General features: G+C 48.0%; 2 protein-coding genes across 2 annotated transcripts in view; both read left to right on the forward strand.

The window, feature by feature from the left end:
* The window catches only part of LOC309553574 (A.superbus venom factor 1-like), a 1,719,715-nt gene that overhangs the window by 393,889 nt on the left and 1,305,609 nt on the right, over nucleotides 1–20,217 (forward strand). The window lies entirely within an intron of this gene.
* The window catches only part of LOC309553584 (A.superbus venom factor 2-like), a 453,522-nt gene that overhangs the window by 134,661 nt on the left and 298,644 nt on the right, over nucleotides 1–20,217 (forward strand). Inside the window, exon 11 of the mRNA XM_082254860.1 lies at nucleotides 12,807–12,953. Coding sequence (XP_082110986.1) covers nucleotides 12,807–12,953 — 147 coding nt within the window. The remainder of the gene's footprint in view (nucleotides 1–12,806; nucleotides 12,954–20,217) is intronic.

Below are 20,217 nucleotides of genomic sequence, written 5' to 3' on the forward strand. Positions count from 1 at the left end.
TTGCGCCTGCGGTGTTTCGGGGTATAATCGGTTCTGCCCCCCTTCCACAGCGCTTTGGGGGAGAGCCAACTCAGTGCCGAGGTTTCCTTAACCAGGTGGGCATTTATTTCGAGTTGCTGCCACATGCCTTTCCTACTGAGAGATCAAAGGTGGGCTTCTTAATCTCGCTGCTCTCGGACAAGGCCTTGGCCTGGGCCAGCCCTTTGTGGGAGAACAACAATCCGGTGGTTGCCGAGTTTTCCGGTTTTGTTGCTTCTCTTCGGAAGGTATTCGATGTGCCGGCTCGTGCTGCCTCTGCTGCGAAGCTCCTTATGTCCATCAGACAGGGTTCACGATCCGTAGCTGAATACGCCATTGAGTTTCGTACCCTGGCAGCAGAGGTGGGCTGGAATAATGAGGCTCTGGTCGCTGCTTTCTCTCATGGTCTCTCGGATGCCTTGAAGGATGAGGTTGCAGCTAAGGACCTACCAGTGGAGCTCGAGTCTCTTATTTCTTTCCTGATTTTGATTGACACCAGACTCAGGGAGAGACCTTCCTTTAAGGAGAGTCTGCGGAGGCCTCCTAACAGATTGGCGCCTACCTTTGCTGTCCCACCCGTGCCTCCCTCTCCTCCCACGCCTCCTGGGGATGACTTGTCTGGGGGTGAACCCATGCAACTGGGGTTTGCTCGCCTGTCCGAGGGGGAGAGGGTACTCCGGAGACGCGAGGGCCGATGCATGTACTGTGGTCTCGGTGGACATTTTCGGTTGGCATGTCCGAACCGTCCGGGAAACGCTCGCACCTGAGATCCTGTCGGGGGCAGATCTTGGGTGGAGTCTCCTCGTCCCCGGTTTCCCGTGTTGACAAACCACTGATCACTGTTGTCCTCTCCTGGGTCGGGGGCTCGGTGACCACCCAGGCGTTGGTGGACTCTGGTGCTGGTGGTTTGTTCATTGATAGTGTGTTCGCTGCCGCCAATTCTATTCCTCTGCAGGCTCGAGGTTCTCCACTGGCTCTTGAGGCGATAGACGGCAGACCCCTTCTGCCGCCACACGTGACTCATGAGACCCTTCCAGTGGGGATAGCCATTGGAGCCGTTCACAGAGAGTCGGTCTGCTTCCAGGTTATTTCGTCTCCACACTACTCGGTGGTCTTGGGGTACCCCTGGCTCCAGAAGCATAATCCGACTTTCGATTGGAGATCGGCCGAGATCCTCTCGTGGTCACCGCAGTGTGGGGCTAGTTGCATCCATGGGCCTGTCAAGTTGCTGTGTACTTCCTCTGACTCTCTGTTGCCTCCTGAATACGAGGAGTACCGGGATGTATTCGATAAGGTGCGTGCGGTTGCCCTACCTCCGCACCGCCCATACGATTGTGCCATAGAGTTACAATCTGGTGCCGTTCCTCCTCGTGGCAAAGTCTATCCACTGTCGGTAGCGGAGAATGAGGCCATGGAGGAGTACGTGAGGGAGGCACTTTCACGCGGACACATTCGCAAATCCTCGTCCCCGGCAGGGGCTGGATTTTTCTTTGTGAAAAAGAAGGGCGGTGAGTTGAGGCCTTGCATCGATTACAGGGGTCTCAATCGCATCACGATCAAGAACGCTTACCCGATACCCTTGATTTCCGAGCTGTTCGATCGCCTTAAAGGGGCCACGGTCTTTACCAAACTCGACCTGAGGGCGGCATATAACCTCGTAAGGATCAAGGCGGGCGATGAGTGGAAAACCGCGTTTAACACCAGGACCGGTCATTATGAATCCTTGGTTATGCCCTTTGGGTTGTGCAATGCGCCCGCAGTCTTTCAGGAATTCATCAACAATGTTTTCCGTGACCTGTTGCAGCAGTGTGTGGTGGTCTATTTGGATGACATCTTGGTATATTCTGAATCCATGGAGACCCACATTCTGGATGTCAGACGAGTGTTGCAACGGTTACGAGAGAACAAGCTGTTCGGTAAGCTTGAGAAATGCGAATTTCACCGATCCCAGGTAACCTTCTTAGGTTACATCATTTCCGCTGAGGGGTTCTCCATGGATCCTGAGAAGGTTTCGGCTGTCTTACAGTGGCCCCAGCCCAGTGGTCTTCGCTCCCTGCAGCGCTTTTTGGGCTTCGCCAATTATTATCGGAAGTTCATCAGGGACTTTTCCATGCTAGCCAAGCCTCTCACGGATCTGACCAGGAAGGGCAGTAATTCCCAGGTCTGGCCGCTCAAGGCCATCCGAGCTTTTGAGGCTCTAAAGTCCGCCTTTGTGTCGGCTCCGATCCTGTCGCATCCCAACCCTGGGTTGCCCTTTGTCCTCGAGGTGGACGCGTCTGAGACGGGAGTAGGCGCCCTTCTGTCTCAGCGTAGAACACCAGAGGGTCCTCTGCTTCCTTGTGGGTTTTACTCCCGGAAACTGTCTTCCACGGAGTGCAACTATCAGATTGGTGACAGGGAGTTATTGGCCATTGTGCAGGCTCTTAAAGAATGGAGGCACTTGCTCGAGGGTTCGGTGGTTCCGGTCCTCATCCTGACGGACCACAAGAATCTGACCTACCTTTCTGAGGCCAAGAGATTGACACCACGTCAGGCCAGATGGGCTCTGTTCTTGTCACGTTTTAATTACGTGGTCTCCTACCTACCCGGTTCCAAGAACATCAGGGCGGATGCCTTATCACGGCAGTACTCCGACCTGTCCAGGGAGGAGTCGATTCCGACTTCGGTCATACCTCCGAATCAGATCCTGGCCGCCATTCGCACCAGCCTGACCTCTCCCCTGGGTGAGCAGATTTTGGCGGCTCAATCTGGTGCTCCCTCTGGGAGACCCAACGGCAGAGGTTTTGTGCCTGAGGAGTTGCGCACTCGGTTGTTGCGAACCTACCATAACTCCAAGACCGCGGGGCATCCTGGAAAGAATCAGCTGTCCTGGGCTGTTTCACGTCTGTTCTGGTGGCCTTCCCTACGTTCCGACATCGCCGCATATGTAGCGGCATGCTCCGTTTGTGCCCAGAGTAAGTCCCCTCGGCACCTTCCGTTGGGCCTTCTGCAGCCCATAGCCACCGGGGAGCGCCCATGGTCACACCTGGGGATGGATTTCATTGTGGACCTCCCTGCATCCCGAGGCCATACGGTCATTCTCATGATTGTGGATCGGTTTTCCAAAATGTGCCACTGTGTTCCTCTCAAGAAGTTACCCTCTGCACAGGAGTTGGCCACGATTTTTGCCAGGGAGGTCTTCCGGTTGCACGGTTTGCCCAAGGAGATTGTGTCGGATCGGGGGAGTCAGTTTGTGTCCAGGTTCTGGCGCGCCTTTTGCTCCCAGTTGGGGATTCATCTCTCCTTCTCCTCGGCCTACCACCCTCAGTCCAATGGGGCCGCAGAACGATCCAATCAGGCCTTGGAGCAATTCCTTCGTTGCTATGTCTCCGATCACCAAGACAATTGGGTTGACCTCCTGCCTTGGGCTGAGTTTGCCAGGAACACGGCGGTGAACTCTTCCTCTGGGACGTCTCCCTTCATGGCCAATTATGGGTTCCAACCTGCCGTGTTACCGGAGGTATTCTCTCCCCAGGATATTCCGGCTGTGGAGGATCACCTTTCCGTCCTACGTGCTTCTTGGGTACAGATCCAGAAGTCCCTTGAGGTCTCTGCGCAGCGCCAGAGACTCCAGGCTGATCGCAGACGAGCGCCTGCTCCTTCCTACCAGGCCGGAGACCGTGTATGGTTGTCCACCCGCAACCTCAACCTTCGGGTGCCCACTCCCAAGCTGGCGCCTCGCTTTGTTGGTCCCTTCCGAGTGCTTTGCAGGGTAAACCCAGTAGCCTATGCCCTTGCGCTTCCTCCTGGCATGCGGATCTCCAACGTGTTTCATGTCTCCCTGTTGAAGCCACTGGTGTGTAATCGTTTCACTTCCTTGGTTCCTCTGCCTCGTCCGGTCCAAGTGGGCAATCGTGAGGAGTATGAGGTGAGCAATATCCTGGACTCACGCCTGGTCCGCGGTCGGGTGCAGTTTTTGGTTCATTGGCGTGGTTATGGTCCAGAGGAGCGTTCCTGGGTTCCCTCCGCAGATGTCCATGCTCCTGCCTTGCTCCGAGCCTTCCACGCACGCTTCCCTCAGAAACCGTTCTTTACTCCGCGGAGGAGGGGCCCTTGAGGGGGAGGTACTGTCATGGTCTTACCTTCTTGCTGTTCTCCTTCGTTTGACATGTGCTGGCGGCCATCTTGGTTTCTGGGTTTCTTGTAGCCTCCCACCCTGCGGCTCCTCCTTCCCACTGGGAGGAGCTGGATGCCTAGCTCATATATATAGGAGTTCTGTGGCTTCAGTTCCTTGCTTGGTCCTCCTGTGTTCACATGCTTCTAAGACTGCTGCTGCTTCTGGTTCCTGATCCTGGCTTCGTCTGACTACCCTGCTGTTTCCTGATCCTGGCTTCGTCTGACTACCCTGCTGGTTCCTGATCCTGGCTTCGTCTGACTACCCTCCTGGTTCCTGACCTCTGGCTTCGCAAAGACTCTGCTTCGGTTTCGCCATCCGTTTGGACTTTTGCTTTACAGCTTGATTTTCAATAAAGCCTTCTTATTTTCACTTATCTGTTGTTGTACGTCTGGTTCATGGTTCCGTGACAGGTACAAACAATAGTAATTGGGGCCTAGTGTGCTTCTGTACGTGTGAGATACATACACTTTTTTTGAACATATTTCCTATTCCGCTATTCAATAAAAACCTTTGGGGATCAATTAAATTGCGGGATAGTTTATGTTGGTACGTGTGAAATCCACCTTTCCAAGTTTTTGGGGTTCATCTCATACTTCTGAAGATTTGAGGGTGCTGCCTGTTCCATACTCCTCCTACTCCTCATTCAGCCTTTTAGGGGTACAAACAATAGTAATTGGGGCCTAGTGTGGTTTTGTACGTGTGAGATACATACACTTTTTTTGATCATATTTCCTATTCCGCTATTCAATAAAAACCTTTGGGGATCAATTAAATTGCGGGATAGTTTGTGTTGGTACGTGTGAGATCCACCTTTCCAAGTTTTTGGGGTTCATCTCATACTTCTGAAGATTTGAGGGTGCTGCCTGTTCCATACTCCTCCTACTCCTCATTCAGCCTTTTAGGGGTACAAACAATAGTAATTGGGGCCTAGTGTGGTTTTGTACGTGTGAGATACATACACTTTTTTTGATCATATTTCCTATTCCGCTATTCAATAAAAACCTTTGGGGATCAATTAAATTGCGGGATAGTTTGTGTTGGTACGTGTGAGATCCACCTTTCCAAGTTTTTGGGGTTCATCTCATACTTCTGAAGATTTGAGGGTGCTGCCTGTTCCATACTCCTCCTGCTCCTCATTCAGCCTTTTAGGGGTACAAACAATAGTAATTGGGGCCTAGTGTGGTTTTGTACGTGTGAGATACATACACTTTTTTTGATCATATTTCCTATTCCGCTATTCAATAAAAACCTTTGGGGATCAATTAAATTGCGGGATAGTTTGTGTTGGTACGTGTGAGATCCACCTTTCCAAGTTTTTGGGGTTCATCTCATACTTCTGAAGATTTGAGGGTGCTGCCTGTTCCATACTCCTCCTACTCCTCATTCAGCCTTTTAGGGGTACAAACAATAGTAATTGGGGCCTAGTGTGGTTTTGTACGTGTGAGATACATACACTTTTTTTGATCATATTTCCTATTCCGCTATTCAATAAAAACCTTTGGGGATCAATTAAATTGCGGGATAGTTTGTGTTGGTACGTGTGAGATCCACCTTTCCAAGTTTTTGGGGTTCATCTCATACTTCTGAAGATTTGAGGGTGCTGCCTGTTCCATACTCCTCCTACTCCTCATTCAGCCTTTTAGGGGTACAAACAATAGTAATTGGGGCCTAGTGAGGTTTTGTACGTGTGAGATACATACACTTTTTTTGATCATATTTCCTATTCCGCTATTCAATAAAAACCTTTGGGGATCAATTAAATTGCGGGATAGTTTGTGTTGGTACGTGTGAGATCCACCTTTCCAAGTTTTTGGGGTTCATCTCATACTTCTGAAGATTTGAGGATGCTGCCTGTTCCATACTCCTCCTACTCCTCATTCAGCCTTTTAGGGGTACAAACAATAGTAATTGGGGCCTAGTGTGCTTCTGTACGTGTGAGATACATACACTTTCTTTGATCATATTTCCTATTCCGCTATTTAATCAAAACCTTTGGGTATAAACAATTAAAATGCGGGATAGTCTGTGTCGGTACGTGTGAGATACACCTTTCCAATTTTTGGGGCGCATCTCATACTGCCGAGGATTTGAGGGTGCTTCAGTCTGCCTCCTGCCTGTTCCGAACTTCTCCTATTCCTCATCCTGCCTTTAGGGTACAAAAAATTGTAATCTGGGCCTAGGTTGTGTTTGTACGTGTGAGATACACCGTTTTGTAAAATTTGTCCTATTCCGCTATTCAATATACACCCTGTTTGAGTGTAAAAAATTAAATTGCGGGATAGTCTGTATCGGTACATGTGAGATACACCTTTTTAAATTTGTTTGGCGCATCTCCTTCTACCGCCGAGGATTGCAGGGCGCTTCAGTTTGCCTCCTGTTCCCAACTCCTCCTACTCCTCTTCCTCATCCTGCCTTTAGGGTACAAAAAATTGTAATCGGGGCCTAGATTGTGTTTGTACGTGTGAGATACACCGTTTTGTAAAATTTGTCCTATTCCGCTATTCAATATACACCCTGTTTGAGTGTAAAAAATTAAATTGCGGGATAGTCTGTATCGGTACATGTGAGATACACCTTTTTAAATTTGTTTGGCGCATCTCCTTCTACCGCCGAGGATTGCAGGGCGCTTCAGTTTGCCTCCTGTTCCCAACTCCTCCTACTCCTCTTCCTCATCCTGCCTTTAGGGTACAAAAAATTGTAATCGGGGCCTAGTCTGTGTTTGTACGTGTGAGATACACCGTATTATAACATTTTTCCTATTCCACTATTCAATATACACCCTTTTGGAGTGTAAGAAAATTAAATTACGGCATAGTCTGTATCGGTACGTGTGAGATACACCTTTTAAATTTGTTTGGCGCATCTCCTTCCACCGCCAAGGATTGCAGGGCGCTTCAGTTTGCCTCCTGTTCCCAACTCCTCCTACTCCTCTTCCTCATCCTCCCTTTAGGGTACAAAAAATTTTAATCGGGGCCTAGTCTGTGTTTGTACGTGTGAGATACACCGTTTTTTTATCCTTTTTCCTATTCCGCTATTCAATATACACCCTTTTGGGGTAAAAAACATTAAATTGCGGCATAGTTTGCATATTTGACTGTCAGATACACCCGTGCGATACTGTTGTTGTTTTGTTCCGCTATTCAATAAACACCTTTCTAGGGCAAGATCATAAATTACAGAAATATGAGGAGACCGCCAAATAGGGGCCGTGGCCTGGGTCGTGGTGCTGCTGGTAGAGCTCCTGTTGCAAGGACAGGACGTGGTCAATCTGTGCCAACTACACGCACAAGTGAAACACCTTCCACAAGTGTGAGTAGGCGACAGAACCTGCAGCAGTATTTGCTAGGGCATAATGCGCCTCTAGACGTGATGAGGCCTGAAGAAGTACAGGCGATAGTAGATTGGGTTGCTGACAGTGCCTCCAGTTCCTTCACATTGTCTCCCACCCAGTCTACTGCAGAAAGGTCAGAGCTGGCACCTGCAGCCAATGTCCAACCGTCTTTCACCTCACCCCCTTGGAAATCAGGCAAGCAGTCTGAGCCCCAATCCATACAGCAGTCTCTTCTTCTTTTTGGGGACTCTGTCAGCAGGGTTTCCCAGGGCCATCCACCTAGCCCTGCCCCAGAAGTTGAAGAGATTGAGTGCAGCGATGCCCAACCACTTATTTCTCAAGATGAGTACATGCAAGGACCATCGCAGCACGTCTCCGATGATGACGAAATGCAGGTGCCAACTGCTGTGGCGTTCAGCATTGTGGAGACCGACAAGGAGGGCAGGGGTGAAGACTGGGTGGAAGATGATGTGGAGGACGATGAGGTCCTCGACCCCACATGGAATGAACGTCATGCAGGTGACCTGAGTAGTTTGGAGGAAGAGGCGGTGGTCGCACAGAGCCACCAGCACAGCAGAAGAGGGAGCAGGGTGCAGAAGCGGAGCGGCCGTGCCCTAGACACTACGCCCGCTACTGCCCAACGCAGCAAGGGAATGAGCGCACCAAAGTCAGCTCAAAGGAGTTCTCTAGCGTGGAAGTTCTTTAGAAAATGTGCTGATGACAGGACACGAGTGGTTTGCACCCTGTGCAATCAGAGCCTGAAGCGAGGCATAAACCTTCTCAACCTGAGCACAACCTGCATGATCAGGCATCTAAGTGCAAAGCACGAGCTGCAGTGGAGTAGACACCTTCAAAACCAAGAAACGTCTCTGGCTCATCCTGCTTCCTCTTCTGCTGCAGTCTCGGCCGCTCCAGCCACATCTGTAGTGATACCGGCACCTGCCACCCCGCAGACGATCTGTCAGCAACACCACCACCTGGGTCACCAACCATCTCCACAATGTCCCGTGGAAGCGTTCAGCTTTCCATCTCCCAAACACTTGAGAGGAAGAGGAAGTACCCCCCTACCCACCCGCGATCCCTGGCCCTGAATGCCAGCATTTCAAAATTATTGGCCTTTGAAATGCTGTCATTTCGTCTGGTGGAGACGCACAGTTTTAAAAACCTTATGTCGGTGGCTGTCCCACAGTACGTCGTGCCCAGCCGCCACTACTTTTCCAGGCAAGCCATCCCTTCCCTGCACATCCAAGTGGGGGAAAAAATCAGGTGTGCACTGCGCAACGCCATCTCTGGCAAGGTCCACCTAACTACCGATACGTGGATCAGTAAGCACGGTCAGGGACGTTATATCTCCCTAATGGCACACTGGGTAAATGCAGTGGCGGATGGGCCTGAGGCGGATAGCAATTTGGCGCATGTCCTTCCACCACCGAGGATTGCAGGGCGCTCCAGTTTGCCTCCTGTTCCTAACTCCTCCTACTCCGCTTCCTCATCCTCTACCGCCTCCTCATCCGGACAGCGTAACACCTTCACCACCAACTTCAGCACGGCCAGGGGTAAACGACAGCAGGCAGTTTTAAAACTTGCCTGTTTGGGGGACAAACCAAACACCGCGCAGGAGTTGTGGAGGAGCATGGAACAGCAGACAAATGAGTGGTTGCTGCCAGCGAGCCTCAAGCCCGGCCTGGTGGTGTGCGATAACGGGCGAAATCTCATAGCAGCTCTGGGCCTAGCCGGTTTGACGCACATCCCTTGCCTGGCGCATGTGCTGAATTTGGTGGTGCAGAGGTTCCTTAAAAACTACCCCGATATGTCAGAGCTGCTGCAGAAAGTGCGGGCCATCTGTGCGCACTTTCGGCGTTCTCACCCTGCTGCTGCTCGCCTGTCAGCGCTGCAGCGTAACTTCGGCCTTCCCGCTCACCGCCTCATATGTGACGTGCCCACAAGGTGGAACTCCACCTTGCACATGCTGCAAAGACTGTGCGAGCAGCAGCAGGCCATAGTGGAGTTTCAGCTGCAGCACGCACGCGTGAGTCGCTCTGCGGAACAGCACCACTTCACCACCAATAACTGGGCCTCCATGCGAGACCTGTGTGCCTTGTTGCGCTGTTTTGAGTACTCCACCAACATGGCCAGTGCCGATGACGCCGTTCTCAGCTTAACTATCCCACTTCTATGCCTCCTTGAAAAAACAATTCGGGCGATGATGGAAGAGGATGTGGCACAGGATGAGGAGGAGGAGGAGGAGGAGGAGGAGGATGAAGAGGTAACATTTCCAAGGCTTTCAGGGCAGTCATTCGCAAGGGGCTCCGAGGGTGGGTTCCTGCACACACAAACGCCAGGGACACAATTGTCCAGCAGGGGCACAGTTCTGGAGGATGAGGAGGAGGAGCTGGAGGAGGAGATGGAAGCATGTTCACAGCAGGGTGGCACCCAGGCCAGCTTATGGCCATCACTGGTGCGTGGCTGGGGGGATACAGAGGACACGGACGATACACCTCCCACAGAGGACAGCCTTTCGTTGCCTCTAGGCAGCCTGGCACACATGAGCGATTACATGCTGCAGTGTCTCCACAACGACCGCCGAGTTGCCCACATTCTAAGTTGTGCTGATTACTGGGTGGCCACGCTGCTGGATCCCCGTTACAAGGACAACGTACCGTCCTTAATTCACTCACTGGAGCGCGATCGCAAGATGCGCGAGTACAAGCGCACGTTGGTAGACGCCATGCTGCTGGCATTCCCACCTGACAGCGGGGCCACAGTGGAAGCACAAGGCAGAGGAGGAGGAGGAGGAGAAGGAGGAAGAGGTCGCCAATGCAACCAGGGCACCGCCAGCACCTCAGAAGGCAGGGTTAGCATGGCCGAAATGTGGAAAAGCTTTGTCAGCACGCCACAACAAACAGCAGCACCAGCAGCTCATATGGAACGTCTTAGCAGGCGGCAGCATTTCACCAACATGGTGGAGCAGTATGTGTGCACATGCCTAGACGTACTGAATGAGGGGTCTGCCCCCTTCAACTTCTGGGTCTCCAAGTTGGGCACATGGCCTGAGCTTGCCCTTTACGCCTTGGAGGTGCTGACGTGCCCTGCAGCCAGTGTATTATCTGAACGGGTATTTAGCACGGCTGGGGGCGTTATCACAGACAAGCGCAGCCGCCTGTCCAGAGACAATGTGGACAAGCTCACGTTCATTAAAATGAACCAGGCATGGATCCCACGGGACTTTTCCGTACCTTGTGCAGAATAGCGATGGATACCGACCTTACCCAGCCATTGTTCCATTTTTGCTCTTTCTCACTCTTTTGGGGTGTACCCTCATTTAAAATTTGTGAAAAAAAGCAGTGTTGGCTACCTCGTCCTCCTCCTCAGGGCCAGATTAACGTAGGGGCTATTGGAGCTGCAGCTCCAGGCCCCTACCTTTTATGTAGGCCCCAGGTTGGCCATATTCACTGTTACCGCTCTTCTGTCACTTGTAAACACAGAAGTCTGGCTTCTATGCTCGCTTCCCCAGGCAGCTCCCTCAGAACCTCCCCACACAGCACGAAGGCCAGACAAGGAGGGACAGTTGCCGATGCATGGATGTGTTTATGGGCTTCAGAGACAGCATCCCATGTGGAATTAGGCATGCATGGCTACACCCTTCCTCCTCTGGGTGCATGCCAAGGCACGGCCCTTAAGGCCCTTCAAAATCCTCAGCACCAAGCCCATGATGCTCTTAATCCGGCCCTGGTCCTTCTCCACCGCCACTTCCACCTACACCGCCCATAGGTGTGCGCAGCCTATTGCATTAGGGTGTGCACCCCAAAGTTTAAATACACATGCATGTGTTTGCCTACATGTACATGGCCCCGATACATTACTTTCCCTGCTGGCAAAGAGAAATAGAGCAGAGCAGGTCCGAGGGAGATCTTTCCCATCTCCTCACTGGCAAACAGAGCGATAATGCTATGTGCCCTAGGTGATTAGGGTGTGCCCAGGTACACCCGGCACACCCTGTGCGCACGCCTATGACACCGCCACATTCACCACCACCTCAACCTCCCTCCTACTCCATATGGGCCTCGTCCTTCAGAGATGAAGAACATTGTTTTATTTTTCTGTTTTTTTTTTTTGTTGTTTTAAGTTATTTCCCTATCCACATTTGTTTGCAGAGCACTTGCCATGCTCTTAACTACGTTTTGCTGCCATTTGCAGCACTCTAGCCCTTTCCATTGGTGTTTTAGAGCCATTTTAGTGCCTTAAAGTTCGGGTCCCCATTGACTTCAATGGGGTTCGGTGTCCGGGAAAAGTTCGGCAAAAGTCCGGGACACGGACCCGGACTTTTTTTTAAAGTTCGGCCGAACCCGCCAAACACGGACATCCAGGTGTCCGCTCAACTCTACTGTCTGCTAAAAAACACAGCCAATAAAAACATTTTGAAAAATCAAATGTTTTCATCAATTTAGGCCAATATGTATTCTGCTACATATTCTTGGTAAAAAAAAATCCCAATAAGCGTACATTGATTGGTTTGCGCAAACGTTGCAGCTTCTGCAAACAATGCAATTTTTTTATGGAATTTTTATTTATTTATTTTTTTTTTATAGTAATGGCGGCAAACAGCGATTTTTAATGGGACTTCGACATTGCGGCGGACAAATATGACACCTAACTAACACTTTTTGGGGACCAGTGACACTAATACAGTGATCAGTGCAAAATAAAAAAAAAGCACTGTTACTGTACTAATGACACTGGCAGGGAAGGGGTTAGCATCAAGGGTGATCAAAGGGTTAAGTGTGTCCCTGGGGGGTGCTTACTAACTGTGGAGGGGTTACACTGATTGGGGGAAGACAGAGATCCTGGTTCCTGCTTAGCAGGAACACAAGATCTCCATCTTGTCCCCTTCAGAATGGCGATCTGTCTCTCTCAGGGATGATCATGAGTGGCCGGACCCATTGATAGACATTCCCGCTAGCCAATCACAGCTGATCATGCCACCAGTGGTGCAATGGTGCCATCTAGTGGCTATTGAACAAAACAACATACAGGTACGTCGTTTTGCGCAAAAGTGCCACTTTGCCGCAGTATATATGCGGTGGGCGGTCGGCAAGTGGTTAATGTCTCATGGTGTCCAGATTACTGTTTGTCTTGTATTTATGTTTGCACATTTGAAATTGAAGTAGCATTTTTTCCTGGCAATGGCATGGTATCATTCCTGATGTCTAGGTAAATATTTTAGAGATTACGTTTGGAGAAAGATTTGTGATGAGAATGCTATGTTTCAGTATGTTTCAGTATAACTGTCATCTATTCCAGGTGATTGTCACCAATCCAGATGGGACTCCAGCACCTAATGTACCTGTTGTGGCAGAACCAGGGAGAGTGAGAGGGGTTACACTGAGTGATGGAACTGTCCAGCTGGCCATCAATACCCGTGCAGATATAAGCTCAATGGATATAACTGTAAGATTTTTTAATTTTAATACAATTTTATTTTTAGTAGAACGTAACAATGAATACATGTATAGTATAACTTAAAAATGCAACCTCTAGGTATCTGTTCTTCAGGTACCATCTTTCAGCAAACCATTAAGTTGCTTAGTGGAATGCTAACTTTGCTAATGGAGTAAAGAAATGTATAGCATAACTTAAAAAAGCAACCTCTAGATATCTGTTTTTTTAATTACCATTGTTGAGTAAAACTGTTAAAGTGTTACTAAACTCAGAACCTGCATTCGCTATATCTGGTCTCCCACAGCACATAGTATATGGAAATGACACTATTATAGTAAATAAAAAATGCTAAATACCTTTTCTCAGCAGCAGTATATAGCAGCCTTGTGACTTCTATCAGTTCCTAGTAAAGCTTGCAGGATGAGTTTTCATTCTCCCCAGATTCTTTTGTCTGGACAGTGCTGATTGGACCTGTGCTGATCACATGCACTCTCCCAAGAAAAAAAAAAAAACTATCTAGCAATACACACCAAACATGTGCAGCCTGTCTCTTAACCTCCCTGGCGGTATGATTCTTTTGGATTTTAGGTGCTGAAAGCGGTACCATTATTTTGCATGTAATTCTTGTGAATGAGCAGCCCAAACCAACTGTATACATTATATATATATATATATATATATATATATATATATATATATATATATATATGTATACATATATATATATATATATATATATATATATATATATATATATATATATATATATATATATATATATATGTATGTATATATATATATATATATATATATATATATATATATATATATATATATTGTATATACGTATATATATATATATATATATATATATATATATATATATATATATATATATAATGTATACAGTTGGTTTGGGCTGCTCATTCACAAGAATTACGAGGGTCTGAGCCGGAGTTCAGCTGGAAAAAAAAGCGCTGAGTTTCTGTAAGTAAGCTCCAATCAGAAATGCAAACCAGAATGTTTTTTTTTCCTGCTTCTAAAAGTTGAGCTCAAAATATCCCTGTAATCGTCCAAATGTGCATGGACACATAGGATAACATTGAGCTCCTTCTACAAGCAGAACACAAAACTCCTCTAGTAGCAGCGATTTTTAAGCCAGTGTGCATGGAGCCTAAAAGAAGAGGAGGATCAGAGAGACAGGATCACACAGCCTTTATACACAAAGCAGAGGATTAACCACTTAGGTTCCACAGTAAATATAACAAGCATGCTTTACTGCATATACAGACTTGTTTTTTCTGTTGTTGGTTTAGAAACACTTTAGGAAGTGTTCCAGCTGTGGTAAAAAAAGATTTAAAAGACAGCAACTACAAATATTGTAGCTGCCGACTTTTAATATATAGACACTTACCTTTTTAAATCAGCTGCTGAGTGCTGCTGCTGCCATTCACTCGAAGGGAAACTGGCAATGAAACCTTTGGCAGCCGGTTCTCTACTGCACATGCGCAAAGCACACTATGCATTTTTATTGGCTTGGCGGAGGGAGAAGGAGAAAGGGGACGGAACTTCCGAGGGATGGCACTGTGGCGCTGTCTCCCAGAAGTGGGGAAGGATACCTGTCAAAAACAGGTACCCGTTCCCCTCTCCCCCCTGAAAGGTGCCACTGGAGGGGGCAGGAAGCAGATGAGAGGAAGTTCCACTTTTGGTGGGGAACTCCGCTTTAAGTTACTTAGTGCAGTGGTCCTCAACTCCGGTCCTCAGGGCCCACTAACAGGCCAGGTTTTAAGTATTACCTTGAGGAGATGCAGACTAGAGTACTGCAATCACTGAGCAGCAAATGATATCACCTGGGATGTATTTCAGTTATCTTGCAAACCTGGCCTGTTAGTGGACCCTGAGGACCAGGGTTGAGGACCACTGACTTAGTGGAATAATAAATATAGGGTTAACACTGATGATTAGGCTTCAGATTGTACATACAGTGCCTTGCGAAAGTATTCTGCCCCCTTGAACTTTGCGACCTTTTGCCACATTTCAGGCTTCAAACATAAAGATATAAAACTGTAATTTTTTGTGAAGAATCAACAAGTGGGACACAATCATGAAGTGGAACGAAATTTATTGGATATTTCAAACTTTTTTAACAAATAAAAAACTGAAAGATTGGGCGTGCAAAATTATTCAGCCCCCTTAAGTTAATACTTTGTAGCGCCACCTTTTGCTGCGATTACAGCTGTAAGTCGCTTGGGGTATGTCTCTATCAGTTTTGCACATCGAGAGACTGAAATTTTTGCCCATTCCTCCTTGCAAAACAGCTCGAGCTCAGTGAGGTTGGATGAAGAGCGTTTGTGAACAGCAGTTTTCAGTTCTTTCCACAGAGTCTCGATTGGATTCAGGTCTGGACTTTGACCTGGCCATTCTAACACTTGGATATGTTTATTTGTGAACCATTCCTTTGTAGATTTTGCTTTATGTTTTGGATCATTGTCTTGTTGGAAGACAAAACTCCGTCCCAGTCTCAGGTCTTTTGCAGACTCCATCAGGTTTTCTTCCAGAATGGTCCTGTATTTGGCTCCATCCATCTTTCCATCAATTTTAACCATCTTCCCTGTCCCTGCTGAAGAAAAGAAGGCCCAAACCATGATGCTGCGCCCACCATGTTTGACAGTGGGGATGGTGTGTTCAGGGTGATGAGCTGTGTTGCTTTTACGCCAAACATAACGTTTTGCATTGTTGCCAAAAAGTTTGATTTTGGTTTCATCTGACCAGAGCACCTTCTTCCACATGTTTGGTGTGTCTCCCAGGTGGCTTGTGCCAAACTTTAAACAACACTTTTTATGGATATCTTTAAGAAATGGCTTTCTTCTTGCCACTCTTCCATAAAGGCCAGATTTGTGCAGTATACGACTGATTGTTGTCCTATGGACAGAGTCTCCCACCTCAGCTGTAGATCTCTGCAGTTCATCCAGAGTGATCATGGGCCTCTTGGCTGCATCTCTGATCAGTCTTCTCCTTGTATGAGCTGAAAGTTTAGAGGGACGGCCAGGACTTCGTAGATTTGCAGTGGTGTGATACTCCTTCCATTTCAATATTATCGCTTGCACAGTGCTCCTTGGGATGTTTAAAGTTTGGGAAATATTTTTGTATCCAAATCCGGCTTTAAACTTCTCCACAACAATATCTCGGACCTGCCTGGTGTGTTCCTTGTTCTTCATGATGCTCTCGGCGCTTTAAACGGACCTCTGAGACTATCACAGTGCAGGTGCATTTATACGGAGACTTGATTACACACAGGTGGCTTCTATTTATCATCATTAGTCATTTAGGTCAACATTGGATCATTCAGAGATCCTCACTGAACTTCTGGAGAGAGTTTGCTGCACTGAAAGTAAAGGGGCTGAATAATTTTGCACACCCAATTTTTCAGTTTTTTATTTGTTAAAAAAGTTTGAAATGTCCAATAAATTTCATTCCACTTCATGATTGTGTACCACTTCTTGTTGATTCTTCACAAAAAATTACAGTTTTATATCTTTATGTGTGAAGCCTGAAATGTGGCAAAAGGTCGCAAAGTTCAAGGGGGCCGAATACTTTCGCAAGGCACTGTAGTAGCAGTGGCGTCACTATGGGGGTGCAGGTGGTGCAGACCGCACCCAGGTGACACCCACCAGAGGGGTGACACCATGGCTGGATCTAGAGGGGGTGCTGATTTTACTTGTACCCCCCCAAGGCTGGTATTTTCATGGATGCTGTGCCTGGCCGCTGGGTGCCTCTCCTCTATCTCTGCACTCACAGCTGGGACAAGGGGAGAGCAGCCTGGAGCAGATAGGTCAGCAAAGAAGAGACAGAGATCAGATGATAGCCAGGAGTGTGGGCTGTGTTCTCCCCTTCCTGTCAGTAGAGCCATCCTCCATAAAGCATATGACACAGGATTGTGCTTACATCTTACAGTGTTTGCTGCAATCCCTGCATCCCAGAGATGAGCAGTCATTGGTGGAGATAGGTGGTGGGATAATCAAACTGTTTACAGCCGGATCCTGTGTCATCTGCTGTATGAAAGAGCGCTCCACTGACAGCAGTGAGAGAGCACAGCACAACCCGCACATCAACCTGGTTTCCTACCTGTAAGTTGTGCTAGGAGGGGGTATTTTTGCTAGGAGAGGGTGTTGGGGGGATTTTTAGGAGGAGGGGGGGTTTGTGCTGGGAGAGGGGATTTGTGCTAGCAGGGGGGGGGGGGGGATATGTGCCAGGATAGGGGATTGTGGGGGGATTTGTGTGAGGAGGAGGGATTGGGGAGATTGGTACGAGGGGGGGATTTGTGCTAGGAGAGGGGATTTGGAGGATTTGTGCTAGGAGGGGGGTTTGGACTAGGAGAGGGGATTGGGGGATTTGTGCTAGGAGGGGTGATTTTGGGGGGATTTGTGCTAGGAGTAGCAGCAGGACAACATAGTGTCACCCCCCCCCCCCCCGGGGAAGACACCATGTTTTACCGCACCAGGTGACACCAACACTAGTGACGCCACTGCATAGTAGACCCAAACCACCTACCCAGAACCTTTTCAGCCTCATCCATAAAGTACATGACCATCAAAACTACTGTAAATCACATTGTTACTGCCAAGCTAGTGTTTTGGAAATACCATCTGAGGAGACATGTGAAAGTGTAGGCCATTTATAAACTGATCCACTGCATTTTTATAGTGTCTCTGAGGTGGGGAGAATGCAGTCTGCCTTCTGCTCTGCAGTGAATTACAGAAGGCCTGAAGAAAGTCAGACCGAGGAACTTTTTAAAAATAAATATCTTAATTATACAATACAGGACACAAGCTGCGTATTCATAGACCCTGGGTTATAGTCTGGCACCTTCAGGTGATTGGACACCCGCAAGCTTTTGAGGACATCCCTCATGGGCATCCCTCTATAACTCTACCCATTCTGTGAGTCCTTTGTTTTTTGCTGGTGTCCCAAGAGTTCTTTTCATTTATGGACAAAATCACTCTTTGCTTTGCTAATTATTTTGTCTTTGGATTATTCTTTCAACTCTTTGCTGTATTCTAATACAACAATAAAAGCAGTGCATCCAGATTGGTGCAACCTCAGTAAAACCTTATAAGGTACTCGGGCACTTCCACCTACCCTTTTGCCATGAAGACTTTGCTACAGGACAGTCTGCACTTGGGTTGTTGTTTACTATTCTTGGACATGCTTACCCCATTTCCGCACCCTTCTCCGAGTGGCAAAAATCCGCGTGAATGTCCACTCTGCTGAAGGCCTGGAAAACACTTAACCTAAGATTGATGGCGCTTCCCTTGCATAGGAGAAGAACATGATTTTAATGCTTGGTACACTCTGCAAAGCCAATGTCTGCAAGAGCTGATTAGGTGCTGGTTTTCCAGCATGTCCTTTCCACAAAAGCTGGTCATTAGACCAGCTTCTGTTGTACAGACAGCTGTACACACTGACTGAAAATAGCCGATTCCTGATGAACTGGCCAATTTTAAGCCAGTGTGTGTGTCCAGCTTAACACCAGTCTCTGCATCTGATTCTAGCTCTGTCTCAGGCAAGCAACAAATGGCATATCTGATGAAAGCAGATTTATCTGCAACTATGTCACAATTCCTAGGACAACTCACAGGTTAAATACAGCCATCACTGTCCAGGGCTCCAAAACTCCAGGGTCCTTCCCCAACTCCACTGCCTCTACCTTATATAGATCCTGATATGCACAGCCTCGAAGAGATGGGCATAGAAGGGAATCAAAGGGAACCCGGAGGCAGTGTTACAGGAGACTGCAGATGATTTCTCACCCCCAGACTTCTATACAACTGATGTTGTGGCTTCACGCAATATGCACGGAAATGTGGATACGCTAATTTCTGCTGTGTACAAAAGACTTAACATTTTTGCACTTGACTCTCCCCAACCTCTCCATGCCCCTTTGGGTACAAAGAGACTGGCTGAATCTAAAAAGACATTATCAGATCATTAAAAAATAGAATGGGCAATTTATGACGTATGGCTCAATCCACAAAAGATTTTTATACCTCTGAAAATCATTGTCAAGCTCTATCCAGTGGCAAGCTCTATCTCAATCCACAAAAGATTTTTATACCTCTGAAAATCATTGTCAAGCTCTATCCAGTGGCAAAGGTTCACAAAAAAGTCTGTTCCAGTAGAACTGCATGATTAATCAATATAAAATCGCTATCTTGATTCAACCCCCCCTCACAATCTAAATCCAGCATTTCCACTATTCATACAGTGCAGACCCATTTACTACACCAGTTACATCATTTACAACATACAATCATTTACACAAGCGCAGTCATTATTGTAATTGGTGATGAGCAAAATGTATCTGAATTCAGTTCAGCGAACCATATAGAAATTCAGATCTACTCAGTCACAGCTGTCAAAAAAACCCCAAAAAGAGTCTCTGGCAAATGTTTATCAACATTGCTCAACGCTGGGAGATAACTATAAGGCCCCGTTCACACTGGGGCGATCCGACTTTCCCAGGCGACCACACAGGTCACGGCGCGCTGCTCGCACCGCGACCTCGGAGCGGCCGGCATGGACTTCATAACATTGAAGTCTATGCAGGTCGCTCCGGGTCACCCCAAAGAAGCTCCGGACCCTTTTTCTAAGTCGGAGCGACTTGTGTCGCTCCTATTAGAACGGGTCCACAGCTTGTGTATGGCAGGCGACCTATGGTGACCTGTCAGGCGACCAGGTCGCCTGACAGGTCACCCCCGTGTGAACGGGGGCTAAGGCCTCATGCACACAGGGTGTTTGAAAACACGAGCTGCAAAGCCAGTTCTGACGCCAGGAAAAAACAGCTGTAAAAACGTGCTTTTAGAAGCATTTTGTATTGGCATTAATGCACGTTTTAGCCACGTTTAGCAGCGTTAGTGTTTAGCATCCTTTCTCTGCCCTCTATTATTTTCCAACCTCAAATCCAACTACCACAGCTTAAAAACATCTGACGTGGCCTAACGCTGTATGCAGCCTTTAGCAGCATCAGACGTTTTTACAGCCTAAGGCACCATATCATGGCGTCATATGTGACATAAGGGGGTAGGGCCTTCCGATGATGTCACTGGGAGGCCACGCCCCTAATGGCTATATAATAAGCTGCATAGACCGGAGACCGGCATAATCACCGGAGACAGCGTCGGAGGAGGACCAGAGGAAGAAGACCAGAGGAAGAAGAAGAAGAAGAGCAGAGGAAGAAGACCTGAGGCAGAAGAAGAGCAGAGGGAAAAAGAGC

The sequence above is a fragment of the Pelophylax lessonae genome, assembly GCF_965119305.1.
Source record: "Pelophylax lessonae genome assembly, chromosome: 4".
Lineage (NCBI taxonomy): Eukaryota > Metazoa > Chordata > Amphibia > Anura > Ranidae > Pelophylax > Pelophylax lessonae.